At 71.5% G+C, this 23,200-nt stretch overlaps 5 protein-coding genes and 1 pseudogene across 5 annotated transcripts; all 6 read right to left on the bottom strand.

Annotated features, from left to right (window-relative positions):
• Window positions 1-541: 541 nt before the first annotated feature.
• Window positions 542-1,879, bottom strand: LOC119623051 (double homeobox protein 4C-like). The gene has a single exon (XM_073008166.1). The coding sequence runs from the start codon at window positions 1,817-1,819 to the stop codon at window positions 542-544; it is 1,278 nt and encodes a 425-aa protein (XP_072864267.1). The 5' UTR covers window positions 1,820-1,879.
• A 2,141-nt stretch (window positions 1,880-4,020) lies between these two features.
• Window positions 4,021-6,497, bottom strand: LOC140709330 (uncharacterized; annotated as a pseudogene).
• Window positions 6,498-10,705: 4,208 nt separating this feature from the next.
• On the bottom strand, window positions 10,706-11,983 carry LOC140709414 (double homeobox protein 4C-like). The gene has a single exon (XM_073008165.1). The coding sequence runs from the start codon at window positions 11,981-11,983 to the stop codon at window positions 10,706-10,708; it is 1,278 nt and encodes a 425-aa protein (XP_072864266.1).
• A 2,116-nt stretch (window positions 11,984-14,099) lies between these two features.
• On the bottom strand, window positions 14,100-15,377 carry LOC140709413 (double homeobox protein 4C-like). Its single transcript, XM_073008164.1, has one exon. It carries the CDS (start codon window positions 15,375-15,377, stop codon window positions 14,100-14,102), a length of 1,278 nt encoding a protein of 425 aa, XP_072864265.1.
• Window positions 15,378-17,492: 2,115 nt separating this feature from the next.
• LOC140709412 (double homeobox protein 4C-like) lies at window positions 17,493-18,770 on the bottom strand. The gene has a single exon (XM_073008163.1). It carries the CDS (start codon window positions 18,768-18,770, stop codon window positions 17,493-17,495), a length of 1,278 nt encoding a protein of 425 aa, XP_072864264.1.
• Window positions 18,771-20,866: 2,096 nt separating this feature from the next.
• LOC140709411 (double homeobox protein 4C-like) lies at window positions 20,867-22,144 on the bottom strand. The gene has a single exon (XM_073008162.1). The coding sequence runs from the start codon at window positions 22,142-22,144 to the stop codon at window positions 20,867-20,869; it is 1,278 nt and encodes a 425-aa protein (XP_072864263.1).
• Between the last annotated feature and the right edge of the window lie 1,056 nt (window positions 22,145-23,200).

Here is a 23,200-nt window from a genome sequence, read left to right as displayed (position 1 = left end):
CCGGACGCTGCCCGGGCCCGGTGTTTCGGGGCATGGAGGTCTCCAACCAGCAGCCCAGTGCAGAACACGGTGGTGCTGCTGGCGGTCGTGGTGGGGGTGGGGGTGGGGGTGGTGTGTTTGGGTGTGTGGGGGTGTGGTTGTGTGGGTGTGTCGGGGGGTGCGTGTGTGTGGGTGTGTGTGTGCGCGCCGCGTTGGGGAGTGGGGTGGGGCATCGGGCGGGGGTCGGGTGGTGGAAAAGCATGAGAGCTCTGCCGGGGCCGCTCCCAGAGCCTAGGCCGCTGCCCGCACACCCGCGCATGCGCAGTAGACGGTCCCCCCTCCTGGAACCTGGGCCGGCTCTGGAATCCCCGGGATGCTCAGTTCTCCTCGGTGTGGAGTCTCCGGCCGCCGCCGCCGCCGCCGCCGCCGCGCCCAGACCCGGAAGGCAGGAATGCCAGGCTGCTCAGCCCGGAGGGAAAACAGGCCTCTCCACACCGAGCCCGGTGCCCACCGCCAAAGGGAGGCCACCGCCCCGCCCCCGATCCCGTCCCAACCCCGCGTCCTAAAGCTCCTCCAGCAGAGCCCGGTATTCCTCCTCGCTGAGGAGTAGCGGTTCCAGCCAAGCGGGCTCTCCCACGTCCTGCAGCTCCGTCGGGGCCTCCGTTTCTAGCAGAGGTTGCGCCTGCTGCAGAAACTCGGGGGTCTCCAGGAGCTCATCCAGCAGGCTGGAGGGGAGTGCAGACGAGCGCCCAGGCTCCTGGAGCGGCGGGGAGGGCGCCCGGACGGCTTGCATCTGCTCCTGCCCCGCGGAGGCCTCCCGGGGCGCGGGCCCCGGAGGTGGAGCTGCCCCGATTTGGGGCTCCCACGCCGCCCCGGCGACCTGGGGCCCCTGGCCCCAGCCCCACCACGGACTCCCCTGGGACGTGGGCGGCGCGAGCACACCCTGGCCCTGCGGCTCAGCTCCGGCGGGCCCGGGCTGTCCCACCGAGCAAGGGCCCGGCAGGCTGTGGTGCTGCGGGTCCTGGTCCCCCCGCCATTGGCTCGGGCGCGGAGGCCACCCCCGGGGGGTCTGAGGGTGGGAGAGCGCCCCTTCCGGAGTCGCCAGGGCAGCGTAGGAAAGTTCCCAATCCCCGCCTGCCGGGGCTGGATGGGGGATCCCCGCTGCCTGCGCGGCCTGGCCGGGCTGCAGCGGGGCGACGGCCCCTGCTCCCTGGCTCGCGAAAGCCCCCGGTGGGAGAGTCCAGGGCGCGCAGGGCACGTGGGGCGCGGGAAGCCCCGTTCCCCACGCCCCGGTGTGGGCGAAGGCCAACGGCGAGGGGGCGGGGAGACACCCGCCGGGGGCCGCGTCGCACAGGCCGCCTGCGTGCGCCGGTGCCCCGCCACCCTGGCCTGGGTGCCTGGCCCTCCGGTTCTGAAACCAAATCTGAATCCGGGACTCCGGGAGGCCCGTCTCTCTGGCCAGTTCTTCCCGGGTGGCGATGCCCGGAAAGCGATCCTGCTGGAAGGCTCGCAGGAGCAGGGCGGTCTGGGACCGGGTGACGGCGGTCCGCTTTCGCCTGCCTTCTTGCGGGCCGCGTTTCCCGGGCCAGGGCCGAGATTCCCGCCGGTGCTGCCTCAGCTGGCGTGATCTCTCGTTCTGAAACCAAATCTGGACCCTGGGCTCCGGAATGCCGATGGCCCGGGCCAGCTCTTCCCTGGTGGCGATGCCCGGGTACGGGTTCCGCTCAAAGCAGGCTCGCAGGGCCTCCCTCTGGCTCGGGGTCCAAACGAGTCTCCTTCGCCGTCCTCGTCCTCGGGCCTCCGCCGGGAGGGCGCCGTCTCCAGGTGTCGGGAGAGCCATCGCGGGGAGACCTGGCCGGAATTCCGCGGACAGACACGGGCAGAGAGAGGCCGGCGGGCTCCCGTGCCCCTCAGTCGGCCTGTGCAGGGCGAGCAGGTCCAGCCAGGAGGCCGGCCCAGCCGGCCAGCGGCCCTTATAAAGGCCCACAGGCTCCACCCCTTCAGGAATGCAGGAGGAGCCCAGGGCCAGCCCGCCCTCGCCCTCGGAAGCCGGGACCCACAGGGCCCAGGTCACTGTGGCCTGGGTGTGGGTGGGGCCGGAGAAGCCCGGGAGGTGGGGAGTGGGGTGGGGAGTGGGGTGGGGGGAGGGGGGAGGGGGCGGGGGGCGGGCTTCAGGGGCTGGCTCTCTGGGCCTCTCCAGGGATTCTGCGGGGACTGGAAGCCGCTCTCGGGGCTCCGCGGGCGTCTTCAGCAGGGAGAAGCCAGCCCGGAAGGGTGGAGTGGAGTGTGGAACTGGACCTCCGTGAGAGTCTTGAGTTTTCCGGGCCCTCTCCCCGGGAAGGAGGCCGTGCCCGTGGTTGTCGCCGTTGTCATCACAGGCTCACACACGCAGGTGTGTGGGTCGCGTTCACTTCCACGCGGAAGGGCGGAGCGACACCCCGGAGAAAGACTGCATCCCCGGCGTCGCGGCCTGACCACGGATGCCTGCATCACGCAACGCAACGTAGGGGGAGTCTCCACCGTGGCCCGCCCTGGAAACAGGCGAGTAGAGCGAAGGCACGGTGCTGGCGTTCCACGCCTCCCTGGAAGATTCTGGGTCTCCGCAGAGCTCGGGAATCAAACAGTCAGCACGGTCAGGCTTCCGGGGGCTTCAGAGACGTGAGCACCCGACCCCCCCCCCCGGCAGACGGCAAAGCAACGTGGAATCCCGATTCGTGCCTCAGTCGTCCTGAGTGTGACTCCTGTGTGGACGGGGCTGCCCGCCTCGCGCTGCATTGCAGGGCTCAGCCTGGGGATGGGAGGTCGGCAAACCATGCGGGTGAAAACCGGACGGCCACCCGAGTCTGGGTCTTTCGCCTTGGCGGACATGGCCCGTTCCTCGGGGAATGAGTGCCCCGCCGGCCCACGCGGCGGCCGTGGGCCCCGCCCTCTGCCCGCGCTGGGCGCTCGCCTTTTTTCCCCCGGCGCGCGGGGGCGTGGGGGAGGGGCGGCCCTGTTGCTGCTGGAGGCCGGAGACCGCTTTTCCTCCCTGCCGGAGTCCCTCTGACCCTTGCTCCCTCCCGCCCGCCCCCCCCCGTCCCTCCGTCGCTCCGTCTTTCCCTCCGTTCCCCACTCCCTCCCTCTCTCCGTCCCTCCGTCCCTCCCTCCCTCCCTCCCTCCCTTCCAACGTCCCTCCTGCGTCCATCCCCCGAGGTCTGGCTCTCATCTCTCCATCTCTGCCTGCCTTCCCCCCGCCTGGAGCGGTCAGCATCCCGGGTTTGTGTGGGATCTGGGGGGTGCATGTAGCCGCCAGGTGCTCCATGCCGACGGCGGGGAAGGCGGCAGGGGCACGGGTGGGCGAGTGACGGTGGAGCGGAGGCACAGAGGAGGCGAGCCGCCGGAGGGAGAGCAGGCCTGGACGCTGCCCGGGCCCGGTGTTTCGGGGCATGGAGGTCTCCAACCAGCAGCCCAGTGCAGAACACGGTGGTGCTGCTGGCGGTCGTGGTGGGGGTGGGGGTGGGGGTGGTGTGTTTGGGTGTGTGGGGGTGTGGTTGTGTGGGTGTGTCGGGGGGTGCGTGTGTGTGGGTGTGTGTGTGCGCGCCGCGTTGGGGAGTGGGGTGGGGCATCGGGCGGGGGTCGGGTGGTGGAAAAGCATGAGAGCTCTGCCGGGGCCGCTCCCAGAGCCTAGGCCGCTGCCCGCACACCCGCGCATGCGCAGTAGACGGTCCCCCCTCCTGGAACCTGGGCCGGCTCTGGAATCCCCGGGATGCTCAGTTCTCCTCGGTGTGGAGTCTCCGGCCGCCGCCGCCGCCGCCGCCGCCGCCGCGCCCAGACCCGGAAGGCAGGAATGCCAGGCTGCTCAGCCCGGAGGGAAAACAGGCCTCTCCACACCGAGCCCGGTGCCCACCGCCAAAGGGAGGCCACCGCCCCGCCCCCGATCCCGTCCCAACCCCGCGTCCTAAAGCTCCTCCAGCAGAGCCCGGTATTCCTCCTCGCTGAGGAGTAGCGGTTCCAGCCAAGCGGGCTCTCCCACGTCCTGCAGCTCCGTCGGGGCCTCCGTTTCTAGCAGAGGTTGCGCCTGCTGCAGAAACTCGGGGGTCTCCAGGAGCTCATCCAGCAGGCTGGAGGGGAGTGCAGACGAGCGCCCAGGCTCCTGGAGCGGCGGGGAGGGCGCCCGGACGGCTTGCATCTGCTCCTGCCCCGCGGAGGCCTCCCGGGGCGCGGGCCCCGGAGGTGGAGCTGCCCCGATTTGGGGCTCCCACGCCGCCCCGGCGACCTGGGGCCCCTGGCCCCAGCCCCACCACGGACTCCCCTGGGACGTGGGCGGCGCGAGCACACCCTGGCCCTGCGGCTCAGCTCCGGCGGGCCCGGGCTGTCCCACCGAGCAAGGGCCCGGCAGGCTGTGGTGCTGCGGGTCCTGGTCCCCCCGCCATTGGCTCGGGCGCGGAGGCCACCCCCGGGGGGTCTGAGGGTGGGAGAGCGCCCCTTCCGGAGTCGCCAGGGCAGCGTAGGAAAGTTCCCAATCCCCGCCTGCCGGGGCTGGATGGGGGATCCCCGCTGCCTGCGCGGCCTGGCCGGGCTGCAGCGGGGCGACGGCCCCTGCTCCCTGGCTCGCGAAAGCCCCCGGTGGGAGAGTCCAGGGCGCGCAGGGCACGTGGGGCGCGGGAAGCCCCGTTCCCCACGCCCCGGTGTGGGCGAAGGCCAACGGCGAGGGGGCGGGGAGACACCCGCCGGGGGCCGCGTCGCACAGGCCGCCTGCGTGCGCCGGTGCCCCGCCACCCTGGCCTGGGTGCCTGGCCCTCCGGTTCTGAAACCAAATCTGAATCCGGGACTCCGGGAGGCCCGTCTCTCTGGCCAGTTCTTCCCGGGTGGCGATGCCCGGAAAGCGATCCTGCTGGAAGGCTCGCAGGAGCAGGGCGGTCTGGGACCGGGTGACGGCGGTCCGCTTTCGCCTGCCTTCTTGCGGGCCGCGTTTCCCGGGCCAGGGCCGAGATTCCCGCCGGTGCTGCCTCAGCTGGCGTGATCTCTCGTTCTGAAACCAAACCAAATCTGGACCCTGGGCTCCGGAATGCCGATGGCCCGGGCCAGCTCTTCCCTGGTGGCGATGCCCGGGTACGGGTTCCGCTCAAAGCAGGCTCGCAGGGCCTCCCTCTGGCTCGGGGTCCAAACGAGTCTCCTTCGCCGTCCTCGTCCTCGGGCCTCCGCCGGGAGGGCGCCGTCTCCAGGTGTCGGGAGAGCCATCGCGGGGAGACCTGGCCGGAATTCCGCGGACAGACACGGGCAGAGAGAGGCCGGCGGGCTCCCGTGCCCCTCAGTCGGCCTGTGCAGGGCGAGCAGGTCCAGCCAGGAGGCCGGCCCAGCCGGCCAGCGGCCCTTATAAAGGCCCACAGGCTCCACCCCTTCAGGAATGCAGGAGGAGCCCAGGGCCAGCCCGCCCTCGCCCTCGGAAGCCGGGACCCACAGGGCCCAGGTCACTGTGGCCTGGGTGTGGGTGGGGCCGGAGAAGCCCGGGAGGTGGGGAGTGGGGTGGGGAGTGGGGTGGGGGGAGGGGGGAGGGGGCGGGGGGCGGGCTTCAGGGGCTGGCTCTCTGGGCCTCTCCAGGGATTCTGCGGGGACTGGAAGCCGCTCTCGGGGCTCCGCGGGCGTCTTCAGCAGGGAGAAGCCAGCCCGGAAGGGTGGAGTGGAGTGTGGAACTGGACCTCCGTGAGAGTCTTGAGTTTTCCGGGCCCTCTCCCCGGGAAGGAGGCCGTGCCCGTGGTTGTCGCCGTTGTCATCACAGGCTCACACACGCAGGTGTGTGGGTCGCGTTCACTTCCACGCGGAAGGGCGGAGCGACACCCCGGAGAAAGACTGCATCCCCGGCGTCGCGGCCTGACCACGGATGCCTGCATCACGCAACGCAACGTAGGGGGAGTCTCCACCGTGGCCCGCCCTGGAAACAGGCGAGTAGAGCGAAGGCACGGTGCTGGCGTTCCACGCCTCCCTGGAAGATTCTGGGTCTCCGCAGAGCTCGGGAATCAAACAGTCAGCACGGTCAGGCTTCCGGGGGCTTCAGAGACGTGAGCACCCGACCCCCCCCCCCCCGGCAGACGGCAAAGCAACGTGGAATCCCGATTCGTGCCTCAGTCGTCCTGAGTGTGACTCCTGTGTGGACGGGGCTGCCCGCCTCGCGCTGCATTGCAGGGCTCAGCCTGGGGATGGGAGGTCGGCAAACCATGCGGGTGAAAACCGGACGGCCACCCGAGTCTGGGTCTTTCGCCTTGGCGGACATGGCCCGTTCCTCGGGGAATGAGTGCCCCGCCGGCCCACGCGGCGGCCGTGGGCCCCGCCCTCTGCCCGCGCTGGGCGCTCGCCTTTTTTCCCCCGGCGCGCGGGGGCGTGGGGGAGGGGCGGCCCTGTTGCTGCTGGAGGCCGGAGACCGCTTTTCCTCCCTGCCGGAGTCCCTCTGACCCTTGCTCCCTCCCGCCCGCCCCCCCCCCCCGTCCCTCCGTCGCTCCGTCTTTCCCTCCGTTCCCCACTCCCTCCCTCTCTCCGTCCATCCGTCCCTCCCTCCCTCCCTCCCTCCCTCCCTCCCTCCTCCCCAACGTCCCTCCTGCGTCCATCCCCCGAGGTCTGGCTCTCATCTCTCCATCTCTGCCTGCCTTCCCCCCGCCTGGAGCGGTCAGCATCCCGGGTTTGTGTGGGATCTGGGGGGTGCATGTAGCCGCCAGGTGCTCCATGCCGACGGCGGGGAAGGCGGCAGGGGCACGGGTGGGCGAGTGACGGTGGAGCGGAGGCACAGAGGAGGCGAGCCGCCGGAGGGAGAGCAGGCCCGGACGCTGCCCGGGCCCGGTGTTTCGGGGCATGGAGGTCTCCAACCAGCAGCCCAGTGCAGAACACGGTGGTGCTGCTGGCGGTCGTGGTGGGGGTGGGGGTGGGGGTGGTGTGTTTGGGTGTGTGGGGGTGTGGTTGTGTGGGTGTGTCGGGGGGTGCGTGTGTGTGGGTGTGTGTGTGCGCGCCGCGTTGGGGAGTGGGGTGGGGCATCGGGCGGGGGTCGGGTGGTGGAAAAGCATGAGAGCTCTGCCGGGGCCGCTCCCAGAGCCTAGGCCGCTGCCCGCACACCCGCGCATGCGCAGTAGACGGTCCCCCCTCCTGGAACCTGGGCCGGCTCTGGAATCCCCGGGATGCTCAGTTCTCCTCGGTGTGGAGTCTCCGGCCGCCGCCGCCGCCGCCGCCGCCGCCGCGCCCAGACCCGGAAGGCAGGAATGCCAGGCTGCTCAGCCCGGAGGGAAAACAGGCCTCTCCACACCGAGCCCGGTGCCCACCGCCAAAGGGAGGCCACCGCCCCGCCCCCGATCCCGTCCCAACCCCGCGTCCTAAAGCTCCTCCAGCAGAGCCCGGTATTCCTCCTCGCTGAGGAGTAGCGGTTCCAGCCAAGCGGGCTCTCCCACGTCCTGCAGCTCCGTCGGGGCCTCCGTTTCTAGCAGAGGTTGCGCCTGCTGCAGAAACTCGGGGGTCTCCAGGAGCTCATCCAGCAGGCTGGAGGGGAGTGCAGACGAGCGCCCAGGCTCCTGGAGCGGCGGGGAGGGCGCCCGGACGGCTTGCATCTGCTCCTGCCCCGCGGAGGCCTCCCGGGGCGCGGGCCCCGGAGGTGGAGCTGCCCCGATTTGGGGCTCCCACGCCGCCCCGGCGACCTGGGGCCCCTGGCCCCAGCCCCACCACGGACTCCCCTGGGACGTGGGCGGCGCGAGCACACCCTGGCCCTGCGGCTCAGCTCCGGCGGGCCCGGGCTGTCCCACCGAGCAAGGGCCCGGCAGGCTGTGGTGCTGCGGGTCCTGGTCCCCCCGCCATTGGCTCGGGCGCGGAGGCCACCCCCGGGGGGTCTGAGGGTGGGAGAGCGCCCCTTCCGGAGTCGCCAGGGCAGCGTAGGAAAGTTCCCAATCCCCGCCTGCCGGGGCTGGATGGGGGATCCCCGCTGCCTGCGCGGCCTGGCCGGGCTGCAGCGGGGCGACGGCCCCTGCTCCCTGGCTCGCGAAAGCCCCCGGTGGGAGAGTCCAGGGCGCGCAGGGCACGTGGGGCGCGGGAAGCCCCGTTCCCCACGCCCCGGTGTGGGCGAAGGCCAACGGCGAGGGGGCGGGGAGACACCCGCCGGGGGCCGCGTCGCACAGGCCGCCTGCGTGCGCCGGTGCCCCGCCACCCTGGCCTGGGTGCCTGGCCCTCCGGTTCTGAAACCAAATCTGAATCCGGGACTCCGGGAGGCCCGTCTCTCTGGCCAGTTCTTCCCGGGTGGCGATGCCCGGAAAGCGATCCTGCTGGAAGGCTCGCAGGAGCAGGGCGGTCTGGGACCGGGTGACGGCGGTCCGCTTTCGCCTGCCTTCTTGCGGGCCGCGTTTCCCGGGCCAGGGCCGAGATTCCCTGCTGCCTCAGCTGGCGTGATCTCTCGTTCTGAAACCAAATCTGGACCCTGGGCTCCGGAATGCCGATGGCCCGGGCCAGCTCTTCCCTGGTGGCGATGCCCGGGTACGGGTTCCGCTCAAAGCAGGCTCGCAGGGCCTCCCTCTGGCTCGGGGTCCAAACGAGTCTCCTTCGCCGTCCTCGTCCTCGGGCCTCCGCCGGGAGGGCGCCGTCTCCAGGTGTCGGGAGAGCCATCGCGGGGAGACCTGGCCGGAATTCCGCGGACAGACACGGGCAGAGAGAGGCCGGCGGGCTCCCGTGCCCCTCAGTCGGCCTGTGCAGGGCGAGCAGGTCCAGCCAGGAGGCCGGCCCAGCCGGCCAGCGGCCCTTATAAAGGCCCACAGGCTCCACCCCTTCAGGAATGCAGGAGGAGCCCAGGGCCAGCCCGCCCTCGCCCTCGGAAGCCGGGACCCACAGGGCCCAGGTCACTGTGGCCTGGGTGTGGGTGGGGCCGGAGAAGCCCGGGAGGTGGGGAGTGGGGTGGGGAGTGGGGTGGGGGGAGGGGGGAGGGGGCGGGGGGCGGGCTTCAGGGGCTGGCTCTCTGGGCCTCTCCAGGGATTCTGCGGGGACTGGAAGCCGCTCTCGGGGCTCCGCGGGCGTCTTCAGCAGGGAGAAGCCAGCCCGGAAGGGTGGAGTGGAGTGTGGAACTGGACCTCCGTGAGAGTCTTGAGTTTTCCGGGCCCTCTCCCCGGGAAGGAGGCCGTGCCCGTGGTTGTCGCCGTTGTCATCACAGGCTCACACACGCAGGTGTGTGGGTCGCGTTCACTTCCACGCGGAAGGGCGGAGCGACACCCCGGAGAAAGACTGCATCCCCGGCGTCGCGGCCTGACCACGGATGCCTGCATCACGCAACGCAACGTAGGGGGAGTCTCCACCGTGGCCCGCCCTGGAAACAGGCGAGTAGAGCGAAGGCACGGTGCTGGCGTTCCACGCCTCCCTGGAAGATTCTGGGTCTCCGCAGAGCTCGGGAATCAAACAGTCAGCACGGTCAGGCTTCCGGGGGCTTCAGAGACGTGAGCACCCGACCCCCCCCCCCCCCGGCAGACGGCAAAGCAACGTGGAATCCCGATTCGTGCCTCAGTCGTCCTGAGTGTGACTCCTGTGTGGACGGGGCTGCCCGCCTCGCGCTGCATTGCAGGGCTCAGCCTGGGGATGGGAGGTCGGCAAACCATGCGGGTGAAAACCGGACGGCCACCCGAGTCTGGGTCTTTCGCCTTGGCGGACATGGCCCGTTCCTCGGGGAATGAGTGCCCCGCCGGCCCACGCGGCGGCCGTGGGCCCCGCCCTCTGCCCGCGCTGGGCGCTCGCCTTTTTTCCCCCGGCGCGCGGGGGCGTGGGGGAGGGGCGGCCCTGTTGCTGCTGGAGGCCGGAGACCGCTTTTCCTCCCTGCCGGAGTCCCTCTGACCCTTGCTCCCTCCCGCCCGCCCCCCCCCCCGTCCCTCCGTCGCTCCGTCTTTCCCTCCGTTCCCCACTCCCTCCCTCTCTCCGTCCATCCGTCCCTCCCTCCCTCCCTCCCTCCCTCCCTCCCTCCCTCCCTCCCTTCCAACGTCCCTCCTGCGTCCATCCCCCGAGGTCTGGCTCTCATCTCTCCATCTCTGCCTGCCTTCCCCCCGCCTGGAGCGGTCAGCATCCCGGGTTTGTGTGGGATCTGGGGGGTGCATGTAGCCGCCAGGTGCTCCATGCCGACGGCGGGGAAGGCGGCAGGGGCACGGGTGGGCGAGTGACGGTGGAGCGGAGGCACAGAGGAGGCGAGCCGCCGGAGGGAGAGCAGGCCCGGACGCTGCCCGGGCCCGGTGTTTCGGGGCATGGAGGTCTCCAACCAGCAGCCCAGTGCAGAACACGGTGGTGCTGCTGGCGGTCGTGGTGGGGGTGGGGGTGGGGGTGGTGTGTTTGGGTGTGTGGGGGTGTGGTTGTGTGGGTGTGTCGGGGGGTGCGTGTGTGTGGGTGTGTGTGTGCGCGCCGCGTTGGGGAGTGGGGTGGGGCATCGGGCGGGGGTCGGGTGGTGGAAAAGCATGAGAGCTCTGCCGGGGCCGCTCCCAGAGCCTAGGCCGCTGCCCGCACACCCGCGCATGCGCAGTAGACGGTCCCCCCTCCTGGAACCTGGGCCGGCTCTGGAATCCCCGGGATGCTCAGTTCTCCTCGGTGTGGAGTCTCCGGCCGCCGCCGCCGCCGCCGCCGCCGCGCCCAGACCCGGAAGGCAGGAATGCCAGGCTGCTCAGCCCGGAGGGAAAACAGGCCTCTCCACACCGAGCCCGGTGCCCACCGCCAAAGGGAGGCCACCGCCCCGCCCCCGATCCCGTCCCAACCCCGCGTCCTAAAGCTCCTCCAGCAGAGCCCGGTATTCCTCCTCGCTGAGGAGTAGCGGTTCCAGCCAAGCGGGCTCTCCCACGTCCTGCAGCTCCGTCGGGGCCTCCGTTTCTAGCAGAGGTTGCGCCTGCTGCAGAAACTCGGGGGTCTCCAGGAGCTCATCCAGCAGGCTGGAGGGGAGTGCAGACGAGCGCCCAGGCTCCTGGAGCGGCGGGGAGGGCGCCCGGACGGCTTGCATCTGCTCCTGCCCCGCGGAGGCCTCCCGGGGCGCGGGCCCCGGAGGTGGAGCTGCCCCGATTTGGGGCTCCCACGCCGCCCCGGCGACCTGGGGCCCCTGGCCCCAGCCCCACCACGGACTCCCCTGGGACGTGGGCGGCGCGAGCACACCCTGGCCCTGCGGCTCAGCTCCGGCGGGCCCGGGCTGTCCCACCGAGCAAGGGCCCGGCAGGCTGTGGTGCTGCGGGTCCTGGTCCCCCCGCCATTGGCTCGGGCGCGGAGGCCACCCCCGGGGGGTCTGAGGGTGGGAGAGCGCCCCTTCCGGAGTCGCCAGGGCAGCGTAGGAAAGTTCCCAATCCCCGCCTGCCGGGGCTGGATGGGGGATCCCCGCTGCCTGCGCGGCCTGGCCGGGCTGCAGCGGGGCGACGGCCCCTGCTCCCTGGCTCGCGAAAGCCCCCGGTGGGAGAGTCCAGGGCGCGCAGGGCACGTGGGGCGCGGGAAGCCCCGTTCCCCACGCCCCGGTGTGGGCGAAGGCCAACGGCGAGGGGGCGGGGAGACACCCGCCGGGGGCCGCGTCGCACAGGCCGCCTGCGTGCGCCGGTGCCCCGCCACCCTGGCCTGGGTGCCTGGCCCTCCGGTTCTGAAACCAAATCTGAATCCGGGACTCCGGGAGGCCCGTCTCTCTGGCCAGTTCTTCCCGGGTGGCGATGCCCGGAAAGCGATCCTGCTGGAAGGCTCGCAGGAGCAGGGCGGTCTGGGACCGGGTGACGGCGGTCCGCTTTCGCCTGCCTTCTTGCGGGCCGCGTTTCCCGGGCCAGGGCCGAGATTCCCGCCGGTGCTGCCTCAGCTGGCGTGATCTCTCGTTCTGAAACCAAATCTGGACCCTGGGCTCCGGAATGCCGATGGCCCGGGCCAGCTCTTCCCTGGTGGCGATGCCCGGGTACGGGTTCCGCTCAAAGCAGGCTCGCAGGGCCTCCCTCTGGCTCGGGGTCCAAACGAGTCTCCTTCGCCGTCCTCGTCCTCGGGCCTCCGCCGGGAGGGCGCCGTCTCCAGGTGTCGGGAGAGCCATCGCGGGGAGACCTGGCCGGAATTCCGCGGACAGACACGGGCAGAGAGAGGCCGGCGGGCTCCCGTGCCCCTCAGTCGGCCTGTGCAGGGCGAGCAGGTCCAGCCAGGAGGCCGGCCCAGCCGGCCAGCGGCCCTTATAAAGGCCCACAGGCTCCACCCCTTCAGGAATGCAGGAGGAGCCCAGGGCCAGCCCGCCCTCGCCCTCGGAAGCCGGGACCCACAGGGCCCAGGTCACTGTGGCCTGGGTGTGGGTGGGGCCGGAGAAGCCCGGGAGGTGGGGAGTGGGGTGGGGAGTGGGGTGGGGGGAGGGGGGAGGGGGCGGGGGGCGGGCTTCAGGGGCTGGCTCTCTGGGCCTCTCCAGGGATTCTGCGGGGACTGGAAGCCGCTCTCGGGGCTCCGCGGGCGTCTTCAGCAGGGAGAAGCCAGCCCGGAAGGGTGGAGTGGAGTGTGGAACTGGACCTCCGTGAGAGTCTTGAGTTTTCCGGGCCCTCTCCCCGGGAAGGAGGCCGTGCCCGTGGTTGTCGCCGTTGTCATCACAGGCTCACACACGCAGGTGTGTGGGTCGCGTTCACTTCCACGCGGAAGGGCGGAGCGACACCCCGGAGAAAGACTGCATCCCCGGCGTCGCGGCCTGACCACGGATGCCTGCATCACGCAACGCAACGTAGGGGGAGTCTCCACCGTGGCCCGCCCTGGAAACAGGCGAGTAGAGCGAAGGCACGGTGCTGGCGTTCCACGCCTCCCTGGAAGATTCTGGGTCTCCGCAGAGCTCGGGAATCAAACAGTCAGCACGGTCAGGCTTCCGGGGGCTTCAGAGACGTGAGCACCCGACCCCCCCCCCCCCGGCAGACGGCAAAGCAACGTGGAATCCCGATTCGTGCCTCAGTCGTCCTGAGTGTGACTCCTGTGTGGACGGGGCTGCCCGCCTCGCGCTGCATTGCAGGGCTCAGCCTGGGGATGGGAGGTCGGCAAACCATGCGGGTGAAAACCGGACGGCCACCCGAGTCTGGGTCTTTCGCCTTGGCGGACATGGCCCGTTCCTCGGGGAATGAGTGCCCCGCCGGCCCACGCGGCGGCCGTGGGCCCCGCCCTCTGCCCGCGCTGGGCGCTCGCCTTTTTTCCCCCGGCGCGCGGGGGCGTGGGGGAGGGGCGGCCCTGTTGCTGCTGGAGGCCGGAGACCGCTTTTCCTCCCTGCCGGAGTCCCTCTGACCCTTGCTCCCTCCCGCCCGCCCCCCCCCCCCCGTCCCTCCGTCGCTCCGTCTTTCCCTCCGTTCCCCACTCCCTCCCTCTCTCCGTCCATCCGTCCCTCCCTCCCTCCCTCCCTCCCTCCCTCCCTCCCTCCCTTCCAACGTCCCTCCTGCGTCCATCCCCCGAGGTCTGGCTCTCATCTCTCCATCTCTGCCTGCCTTCCCCCCGCCTGGAGCGGTCAGCATCCCGGGTTTGTGTGGGATCTGGGGGGTGCATGTAGCCGCCAGGTGCTCCATGCCGACGGCGGGGAAGGCGGCAGGGGCACGGGTGGGCGAGTGACGGTGGAGCGGAGGCACAGAGGAGGCGAGCCGCCGGAGGGAGAGCAGGCCCGGACGCTGCCCGGGCCCGGTGTTTCGGGGCATGGAGGTCTCCAACCAGCAGCCCAGTGCAGAACACGGTGGTGCTGCTGGCGGTCGTGGTGGGGGTGGGGGTGGGGGTGGTGTGTTTGGGTGTGTGGGGGTGTGGTTGTGTGGGTGTGTCGGGGGGTGCGTGTGTGTGGGTGTGTGTGTGCGCGCCGCGTTGGGGAGTGGGGTGGGGCATCGGGCGGGGGTCGGGTGGTGGAAAAGCATGAGAGCTCTGCCGGGGCCGCTCCCAGAGCCTAGGCCGCTGCCCGCACACCCGCGCATGCGCAGTAGACGGTCCCCCCTCCTGGAACCTGGGCCGGCTCTGGAATCCCCGGGATGCTCAGTTCTCCTCGGTGTGGAGTCTCCGGCCGCCGCCGCCGCCGCCGCCGCCGCGCCCAGACCCGGAAGGCAGGAATGCCAGGCTGCTCAGCCCGGAGGGAAAACAGGCCTCTCCACACCGAGCCCGGTGCCCACCGCCAAAGGGAGGCCACCGCCCCGCCCCCGATCCCGTCCCAACCCCGCGTCCTAAAGCTCCTCCAGCAGAGCCCGGTATTCCTCCTCGCTGAGGAGTAGCGGTTCCAGCCAAGCGGGCTCTCCCACGTCCTGCAGCTCCGTCGGGGCCTCCGTTTCTAGCAGAGGTTGCGCCTGCTGCAGAAACTCGGGGGTCTCCAGGAGCTCATCCAGCAGGCTGGAGGGGAGTGCAGACGAGCGCCCAGGCTCCTGGAGCGGCGGGGAGGGCGCCCGGACGGCTTGCATCTGCTCCTGCCCCGCGGAGGCCTCCCGGGGCGCGGGCCCCGGAGGTGGAGCTGCCCCGATTTGGGGCTCCCACGCCGCCCCGGCGACCTGGGGCCCCTGGCCCCAGCCCCACCACGGACTCCCCTGGGACGTGGGCGGCGCGAGCACACCCTGGCCCTGCGGCTCAGCTCCGGCGGGCCCGGGCTGTCCCACCGAGCAAGGGCCCGGCAGGCTGTGGTGCTGCGGGTCCTGGTCCCCCCGCCATTGGCTCGGGCGCGGAGGCCACCCCCGGGGGGTCTGAGGGTGGGAGAGCGCCCCTTCCGGAGTCGCCAGGGCAGCGTAGGAAAGTTCCCAATCCCCGCCTGCCGGGGCTGGATGGGGGATCCCCGCTGCCTGCGCGGCCTGGCCGGGCTGCAGCGGGGCGACGGCCCCTGCTCCCTGGCTCGCGAAAGCCCCCGGTGGGAGAGTCCAGGGCGCGCAGGGCACGTGGGGCGCGGGAAGCCCCGTTCCCCACGCCCCGGTGTGGGCGAAGGCCAACGGCGAGGGGGCGGGGAGACACCCGCCGGGGGCCGCGTCGCACAGGCCGCCTGCGTGCGCCGGTGCCCCGCCACCCTGGCCTGGGTGCCTGGCCCTCCGGTTCTGAAACCAAATCTGAATCCGGGACTCCGGGAGGCCCGTCTCTCTGGCCAGTTCTTCCCGGGTGGCGATGCCCGGAAAGCGATCCTGCTGGAAGGCTCGCAGGAGCAGGGCGGTCTGGGACCGGGTGACGGCGGTCCGCTTTCGCCTGCCTTCTTGCGGGCCGCGTTTCCCGGGCCAGGGCCGAGATTCCCGCCGGTGCTGCCTCAGCTGGCGTGATCTCTCGTTCTGAAACCAAATCTGGACCCTGGGCTCCGGAATGCCGATGGCCCGGGCCAGCTCTTCCCTGGTGGCGATGCCCGGGTACGGGTTCCGCTCAAAGCAGGCTCGCAGGGCCTCCCTCTGGCTCGGGGTCCAAACGAGTCTCCTTCGCCGTCCTCGTCCTCGGGCCTCCGCCGGGAGGGCGCCGTCTCCAGGTGTCGGGAGAGCCATCGCGGGGAGACCTGGCCGGAATTCCGCGGACAGACACGGGCAGAGAGAGGCCGGCGGGCTCCCGTGCCCCTCAGTCGGCCTGTGCAGGGCGAGCAGGTCCAGCCAGGAGGCCGGCCCAGCCGGCCAGCGGCCCTTATAAAGGCCCACAGGCTCCACCCCTTCAGGAATGCAGGAGGAGCCCAGGGCCAGCCCGCCCTCGCCCTCGGAAGCCGGGACCCACAGGGCCCAGGTCACTGTGGCCTGGGTGTGGGTGGGGCCGGAGAAGCCCGGGAGGTGGGGAGTGGGGTGGGGAGTGGGGTGGGGGGAGGGGGGAGGGGGCGGGGGGCGGGCTTCAGGGGCTGGCTCTCTGGGCCTCTCCAGGGATTCTGCGGGGACTGGAAGCCGCTCTCGGGGCTCCGCGGGCGTCTTCAGCAGGGAGAAGCCAGCCCGGAAGGGTGGAGTGGAGTGTGGAACTGGACCTCCGTGAGAGTCTTGAGTTTTCCGGGCCCTCTCCCCGGGAAGGAGGCCGTGCCCGTGGTTGTCGCCGTTGTCATCACAGGCTCACACACGCAGGTGTGTGGGTCGCGTTCACTTCCACGCGGAAGGGCGGAGCGACACCCCGGAGAAAGACTGCATCCCCGGCGTCGCGGCCTGACCACGGATGCCTGCATCACGCAACGCAACGTAGGGGGAGTCTCCACCGTGGCCCGCCCTGGAAACAGGCGAGTAGAGCGAAGGCACGGTGCTGGCGTTCCACGCCTCCCTGGAAGATTCTGGGTCTCCGCAGAGCTCGGGAATCAAACAGTCAGCACGGTCAGGCTTCCGGGGGCTTCAGAGACGTGAGCACCCGACCCCCCCCCCCCCGGCAGACGGCAAAGCAACGTGGAATCCCGATTCGTGCCTCAGTCGTCCTGAGTGTGACTCCTGTGTGGACGGGGCTGCCCGCCTCGCGCTGCATTGCAGGGCTCAGCCTGGGGATGGGAGGTCGGCAAACCATGCGGGTGAAAACCGGACGGCCACCCGAGTCTGGGTCTTTCGCCTTGGCGGACATGGCCCGTTCCTCGGGGAATGAGTGCCCCGCCGGCCCACGCGGCGGCCGTGGGCCCCGCCCTCTGCCCGCGCTGGGCGCTCGCCTTTTTTCCCCCGGCGCGCGGGGGCGTGGGGGAGGGGCGGCCCTGTTGCTGCTGGAGGCCGGAGACCGCTTTTCCTCCCTGCCGGAGTCCCTCTGACCCTTGCTCCCTCCCGCCCGCCCCCCCCCCCCGTCCCTCCGTCGCTCCGTCTTTCCCTCCGTTCCCCACTCCCTCCCTCTCTCCGTCCATCCGTCCCTCCCTCCCTCCCTCCCTCCCTCCCTCCCTCCCTCCCTTCCAACGTCCCTCCTGCGTCCATCCCCCGAGGTCTGGCTCTCATCTCTCCATCTCTGCCTGCCTTCCCCCCGCCTGGAGCGGTCAGCATCCCGGGTTTGTGTGGGATCTGGGGGGTGCATGTAGCCGCCAGGTGCTCCATGCCGACGGCGGGGAAGGCGGCAGGGGCACGGGTGGGCGAGTGACGGTGGAGCGGAGGCACAGAGGAGGCGAGCCGCCGGAGGGAGAGCAGGCCCGGACGCTGCCCGGGCCCGGTGTTTCGGGGCATGGAGGTCTCCAACCAGCAGCCCAGTGCAGAACACGGTGGTGCTGCTGGCGGTCGTGGTGGGGGTGGGGGTGGGGGTGGTGTGTTTGGGTGTGTGGGGGTGTGGTTGTGTGGGTGTGTCGGGGGGTGCGTGTGTGTGGGTGTGTGTGTGCGCGCCGCGTTGGGGAGTGGGGTGGGGCATCGGGCGGGGGTCGGGTGGTGGAAAAGCATGAGAGCTCTGCCGGGGCCGCTCCCAGAGCCTAGGCCGCTGCCCGCACACCCGCGCATGCGCAGTAGACGGTCCCCCCTCCTGGAACCTGGGCCGGCTCTGGAATCCCCGGGATGCTCAGTTCTCCTCGGTGTGGAGTCTCCGGCCGCCGCCGCCGCCGCCGCCGCCGCGCCCAGACCCGGAAGGCAGGAATGCCAGGCTGCTCAGCCCGGAGGGAAAACAGGCCTCTCCACACCGAGCCCGGTGCCCACCGCCAAAGGGAGGCCACCGCCCCGCCCCCGATCCCGTCCCAACCCCGCGTCCTAAAGCTCCTCCAGCAGAGCCCGGTATTCCTCCTCGCTGAGGAGTAGCGGTTCCAGCCAAGCGGGCTCTCCCACGTCCTGCAGCTCCGTCGGGGCCTCCGTTTCTAGCAGAGGTTGCGCCTGCTGCAGAAACTCGGGGGTCTCCAGGAGCTCATCCAGCAGGCTGGAGGGGAGTGCAGACGAGCGCCCAGGCTCCTGGAGCGGCGGGGAGGGCGCCCGGACGGCTTGCATCTGCTCCTGCCCCGCGGAGGCCTCCCGGGGCGCGGGCCCCGGAGGTGGAGCTGCCCCGATTTGGGGCTCCCACGCCGCCCCGGCGACCTGGGGCCCCTGGCCCCAGCCCCACCACGGACTCCCCTGGGACGTGGGCGGCGCGAGCACACCCTGGCCCTGCGGCTCAGCTCCGGCGGGCCCGGGCTGTCCCACCGAGCAAGGGCCCGGCAGGCTGTGGTGCTGCGGGTCCTGGTCCCCCCGCCATTGGCTCGGGCGCGGAGGCCACCCCCGGGGGGTCTGAGGGTGGGAGAGCGCCCCTTCCGGAGTCGCCAGGGCAGCGTAGGAAAGTTCCCAATCCCCGCCTGCCGGGGCTGGATGGGGGATCCCCGCTGCCTGCGCGGCCTGGCCGGGCTGCAGCGGGGCGATGGCCCCTGCTCCCTGGCTCGCGAAAGCCCCCGGTGGGAGAGTCCAGGGCGCGCAGGGCACGTGGGGCGCGGGAAGCCCCGTTCCCCACGCCCCGGTGTGGGCGAAGGCCAACGGCGAGGGGGCGGGGAGACACCCGCCGGGGGCCGCGTCGCACAGGCCGCCTGCGTGCGCCGGTGCCCCGCCACCCTGGCCTGGGTGCCTGGCCCTCCGGTTCTGAAACCAAATCTGAATCCGGGACTCCGGGAGGCCCGTCTCTCTGGCCAGTTCTTCCCGGGTGGCGATGCCCGGAAAGCGATCCTGCTGGAAGGCTCGCAGGAGCAGGGCGGTCTGGGACCGGGTGACGGCGGTCCGCTTTCGCCTGCCTTCTTGCGGGCCGCGTTTCCCGGGCCAGGGCCGAGATTCCCGCCGGTGCTGCCTCAGCTGGCGTGATCTCTCGTTCTGAAACCAAATCTGGACCCTGGGCTCCGGAATGCCGATGGCCCGGGCCAGCTCTTCCCTGGTGGCGATGCCCGGGTACGGGTTCCGCTCAAAGCAGGCTCGCAGGGCCTCCCTCTGGCTCGGGGTCCAAACGAGTCTCCTTCGCCGTCCTCGTCCTCGGGCCTCCGCCGGGAGGGCGCCGTCTCCAGGTGTCGGGAGAGCCATCGCGGGGAGACCTGGCCGGAATTCCGCGGACAGACACGGGCAGAGAGAGGCCGGCGGGCTCCCGTGCCCCTCAGTCGGCCTGTGCAGGGCGAGCAGGTCCAGCCAGGAGGCCGGCCCAGCCGGCCAGCGGCCCTTATAAAGGCCCACAGGCTCCACCCCTTCAGGAATGCAGGAGGAGCCCAGGGCCAGCCCGCCCTCGCCCTCGGAAGCCGGGACCCACAGGGCCCAGGTCACTGTGGCCTGGGTGTGGGTGGGGCCGGAGAAGCCCGGGAGGTGGGGAGTGGGGTGGGGAGTGGGGTGGGGGGAGGGGGGAGGGGGCGGGGGGCGGGCTTCAGGGGCTGGCTCTCTGGGCCTCTCCAGGGATTCTGCGGGGACTGGAAGCCGCTCTCGGGGCTCCGCGGGCGTCTTCAGCAGGGAGAAGCCAGCCCGGAAGGGTGGAGTGGAGTGTGGAACTGGACCTCCGTGAGAGTCTTGAGTTTTCCGGGCCCTCTCCCCGGGAAGGAGGCCGTGCCCGTGGTTGTCGCCGTTGTCATCACAGGCTCACACACGCAGGTGTGTGGGTCGCGTTCACTTCCACGCGGAAGGGCGGAGCGACACCCCGGAGAAAGACTGCATCCCCGGCGTCGCGGCCTGACCACGGATGCCTGCATCACGCAACGCAAGGTAGGGGGAGTCTCCACCGTGGCCCGCCCTGGAAACAGGCGAGTAGAGCGAAGGCACGGTGCTGGCGTTCCACGCCTCCCTGGAAGATTCTGGGTCTCCGCAGAGCTCGGGAATCAAACAGTCAGCACGGTCAGGCTTCCGGGGGCTTCAGAGACGTGAGCACCCGACCCCCCCCCCCGGCAGACGGCAAAGCAACGTGGAATCCCGATTCGTGCCTCAGTCGTCCTGAGTGTGACTCCTGTGTGGACGGGGCTGCCCGCCTCGCGCTGCATTGCAGGGCTCAGCCTGGGGATGGGAGGTCGGCAAACCATGCGGGTGAAAACCGGACGGCCACCCGAGTCTGGGTCTTTCGCCTTGGCGGACATGGCCCGTTCCTCGGGGAATGAGTGCCCCGCCGGCCCACGCGGCGGCCGTGGGCCCCGCCCTCTGCCCGCGCTGGGCGCTCGCCTTTTTTCCCCCGGCGCGCGGGGGCGTGGGGGAGGGGCGGCCCTGTTGCTGCTGGAGGCCGGAGACCGCTTTTCCTCCCTGCCGGAGTCCCTCTGACCCTTGCTCCCTCCCGCCCGCCCCCCCCCCCGTCCCTCCGTCGCTCCGTCTTTCCCTCCGTTCCCCACTCCCTCCCTCTCTCCGTCCCTCCGTCCCTCCCTCCCTCCCTCCCTCCCTTCCAACGTCCCTCCTGCGTCCATCCCCCGAGGTCTGGCTCTCATCTCTCCATCTCTGCCTGCCTTCCCCCCGCCTGGAGCGGTCAGCATCCCGGGTTTGTGTGGGATCTGGGGGGTGCATGTAGCCGCCAGGTGCTCCATGCCGACGGCGGGGAAGGCGGCAGGGGCACGGGTGGGCGAGTGACGGTGGAGCGGAGGCACAGAGGAGGCGAGCCGCCGGAGGGAGAGCAGGCCCGGACGCTGCCCGGGCCCGGTGTTTCGGGGCATGGAGGTCTCCAACCAGCAGCCCAGTGCAGAACACGGTGGTGCTGCTGGCGGTCGTGGTGGGGGTGGGGGTGGGGGTGGTGTGTTTGGGTGTGTGGGGGTGTGGTTGTGTGGGTGTGTCGGGGGGTGCGTGTGTGTGGGTGTGTGTGTGCGCGCCGCGTTGGGGAGTGGGGTGGGGCATCGGGCGGGGGTCGGGTGGTGGAAAAGCATGAGAGCTCTGCCGGGGCCGCTCCCAGAGCCTAGGCCGCTGCCCGCACACCCGCGCATGCGCAGTAGACGGTCCCCCCTCCTGGAACCTGGGCCGGCTCTGGAATCCCCGGGATGCTCAGTTCTCCTCGGTGTGGAGTCTCCGGCCGCCGCCGCCGCCGCCGCCGCCGCGCCCAGACCCGGAAGGCAGGAATGCCAGGCTGCTCAGCCCGGAGGGAAAACAGGCCTCTCCACACCGAGCCCGGTGCCCACCGCCAAAGGGAGGCCACCGCCCCGCCCCCGATCCCGTCCCAACCCCGCGTCCTAAAGCTCCTCCAGCAGAGCCCGGTATTCCTCCTCGCTGAGGAGTAGCGGTTCCAGCCAAGCGGGCTCTCCCACGTCCTGCAGCTCCGTCGGGGCCTCCGTTTCTAGCAGAGGTTGCGCCTGCTGCAGAAACTCGGGGGTCTCCAGGAGCTCATCCAGCAGGCTGGAGGGGAGTGCAGACGAGCGCCCAGGCTCCTGGAGCGGCGGGGAGGGCGCCCGGACGGCTTGCATCTGCTCCTGCCCCGCGGAGGCCTCCCGGGGCGCGGGCCCCGGAGGTGGAGCTGCCCCGATTTGGGGCTCCCACGCCGCCCCGGCGACCTGGGGCCCCTGGCCCCAGCCCCACCACGGACTCCCCTGGGACGTGGGCGGCGCGAGCACACCCTGGCCCTGCGGCTCAGCTCCGGCGGGCCCGGGCTGTCCCACCGAGCAAGGGCCCGGCAGGCTGTGGTGCTGCGGGTCCTGGTCCCCCCGCCATTGGCTCGGGCGCGGAGGCCACCCCCGGGGGGTCTGAGGGTGGGAGAGCGCCCCTTCCGGAGTCGCCAGGGCAGCGTAGGAAAGTTCCCAATCCCCGCCTGCCGGGGCTGGATGGGGGATCCCCGCTGCCTGCGCGGCCTGGCCGGGCTGCAGCGGGGCGACGGCCCCTGCTCCCTGGCTCGCGAAAGCCCCCGGTGGGAGAGTCCAGGGCGCGCAGGGCACGTGGGGCGCGGGAAGCCCCGTTCCCCACGCCCCGGTGTGGGCGAAGGCCAACGGCGAGGGGGCGGGGAGACACCCGCCGGGGGCCGCGTCGCACAGGCCGCCTGCGTGCGCCGGTGCCCCGCCACCCTGGCCTGGGTGCCTGGCCCTCCGGTTCTGAAACCAAATCTGAATCCGGGACTCCGGGAGGCCCGTCTCTCTGGCCAGTTCTTCCCGGGTGGCGATGCCCGGAAAGCGATCCTGCTGGAAGGCTCGCAGGAGCAGGGCGGTCTGGGACCGGGTGACGGCGGTCCGCTTTCGCCTGCCTTCTTGCGGGCCGCGTTTCCCGGGCCAGGGCCGAGATTCCCGCCGGTGCTGCCTCAGCTGGCGTGATCTCTCGTTCTGAAACCAAATCTGGACCCTGGGCTCCGGAATGCCGATGGCCCGGGCCAGCTCTTCCCTGGTGGCGATGCCCGGGTACGGGTTCCGCTCAAAGCAGGCTCGCAGGGCCTCCCTCTGGCTCGGGGTCCAAACGAGTCTCCTTCGCCGTCCTCGTCCTCGGGCCTCCGCCGGGAGGGCGCCGTCTCCAGGTGTCGGGAGAGCCATCGCGGGGAGACCTGGCCGGAATTCCGCGGACAGACACGGGCAGAGAGAGGCCGGCGGGCTCCCGTGCCCCTCAGTCGGCCTGTGCAGGGCGAGCAGGTCCAGCCAGGAGGCCGGCCCAGCCGGCCAGCGGCCCTTATAAAGGCCCACAGGCTCCACCCCTTCAGGAATGCAGGAGGAGCCCAGGGCCAGCCCGCCCTCGCCCTCGGAAGCCGGGACCCACAGGGCCCAGGTCACTGTGGCCTGGGTGTGGGTGGGGCCGGAGAAGCCCGGGAGGTGGGGAGTGGGGTGGGGAGTGGGGTGGGGGGAGGGGGGAGGGGGCGGGGGGCGGGCTTCAGGGGCTGGCTCTCTGGGCCTCTCCAGGGATTCTGCGGGGACTGGAAGCCGCTCTCGGGGCTCCGCGGGCGTCTTCAGCAGGGAGAAGCCAGCCCGGAAGGGTGGAGTGGAGTGTGGAACTGGACCTCCGTGAGAGTCTTGAGTTTTCCGGGCCCTCTCCCCGGGAAGGAGGCCGTGCCCGTGGTTGTCGCCGTTGTCATCACAGGCTCACACACGCAGGTGTGTGGGTCGCGTTCACTTCCACGCGGAAGGGCGGAGCGACACCCCGGAGAAAGACTGCATCCCCGGCGTCGCGGCCTGACCACGGATGCCTGCATCACGCAACGCAACGTAGGGGGAGTCTCCACCGTGGCCCGCCCTGGAAACAGGCGAGTAGAGCGAAGGCACGGTGCTGGCGTTTCCACGCCTCCCTGGAAGATTCTGGGTCTCCGCAGAGCTCGGGAATCAAACAGTCAGCACGGTCAGGCTTCCGGGGGCTTCAGAGACGTGAGCACCCGACCCCCCCCCCCCCGGCAGACGGCAAAGCAACGTGGAATCCCGATTCGTGCCTCAGTCGTCCTGAGTGTGACTCCTGTGTGGACGGGGCTGCCCGCCTCGCGCTGCATTGCAGGGCTCAGCCTGGGGATGGGAGGTCGGCAAACCATGCGGGTGAAAACCGGACGGCCACCCGAGTCTGGGTCTTTCGCCTTGGCGGACATGGCCCGTTCCTCGGGGAATGAGTGC

Source organism: Chlorocebus sabaeus, chromosome 20 (assembly GCF_047675955.1).
Source record: "Chlorocebus sabaeus isolate Y175 chromosome 20, mChlSab1.0.hap1, whole genome shotgun sequence".
Lineage (NCBI taxonomy): Eukaryota > Metazoa > Chordata > Mammalia > Primates > Cercopithecidae > Chlorocebus > Chlorocebus sabaeus.
Note: the sequence above shows the minus strand (reverse complement) of the source record. Positions and strands in the feature narration are given on the sequence as shown.